Source organism: Poecilia reticulata, linkage group LG7, assembly GCF_000633615.1.
Source record: "Poecilia reticulata strain Guanapo linkage group LG7, Guppy_female_1.0+MT, whole genome shotgun sequence".
Classification (NCBI taxonomy): Eukaryota; Metazoa; Chordata; class Actinopteri; order Cyprinodontiformes; family Poeciliidae; genus Poecilia; species Poecilia reticulata.
This window is the reverse complement of record NC_024337.1, coordinates 30112144-30112887: the sequence shown is the minus strand read 5'-3', so window position 1 is coordinate 30112887 and position 744 is coordinate 30112144. Positions and strand designations below refer to the sequence as shown.

General features: G+C 36.2%; 2 protein-coding genes across 3 annotated transcripts in view; both read right to left on the bottom strand.

The window, feature by feature from the left end:
* LOC103468047 (acetyl-coenzyme A synthetase, cytoplasmic-like) overlaps positions 1–738 on the bottom strand; it is a 5223-nt gene extending 4485 nt beyond the window's left edge. For both annotated transcript variants that reach the window (XR_001776799.1, XM_008414883.2), the window contains exon 1: positions 440–738. Coding sequence is in view for 1 of the 2 variants with exons in the window: in XM_008414883.2 (XP_008413105.1) it covers positions 440–522 (83 nt within the window). In the remaining variant the exon portion in view is untranslated. The remainder of the gene's footprint in view (positions 1–439) is intronic.
* Positions 1–744, bottom strand: part of LOC103468105 (acetyl-coenzyme A synthetase, cytoplasmic-like) — a 32400-nt gene that overhangs the window by 24647 nt on the left and 7009 nt on the right. The window lies entirely within an intron of this gene.

Genomic DNA, 744 nt, shown 5'->3' with positions numbered 1-744 from the left:
CCAGAAATCCTCAGGCTGCAGTTTGAGCTTCACCTGGTTCAATTCTGCAGAATAAATCTAATAATAAACGACTTTTACATCAAATTATTAATCTGTTCATGTAACAGATACTTATATGAAGTCAAACAAAAACATTTTATTTACGGTTTTCATCTTTTGCTACAAATAATCCATCGTTCTCTAAAGAAATGCATTACAGGGAATAAAATGTTTGTTTCCTTATTTTAAAATAATTACATGTTTATTCAGCTTTTTGCGTTTCTAATATCGTATTAAATGAAAAATTAGCAGATGAATCAATTAATTGTCAGAATAATCAATAGAAATCAAAAAAATTTTTAATAGTTCAGCAGAGCCGCAGCTTAATGCACCTCAGCTGTGTGTGTGTGTGTGTGTGTGTGTGTGTGTCTGGGTGTGAATAACGGGATTTACGGCTTACTTGTCTCTACATTTCTGCAGAGCTTCATCAGCTAAGAGCTTCAGGTTGATCAGCTTATCTCCCCTGTAGAAACCGTCTGACATGGAAACACACAGAGCCAGAAGGTTTACGCTCCGTTCGGACCAGAAACGTCCAACTCCAGCCGAGACTTTTCACAGAACCACAAACATTTCACACACAACGGAGAGTACGAGGCCTGAAAATTACACTCCAGAGCAGCACTACGTTAACATATCTTTACCCAAGTACGAGTAAAAAATAACAGTCTGTTCCAGCAAATTATCAATAATTTAACGTTTAAAAAT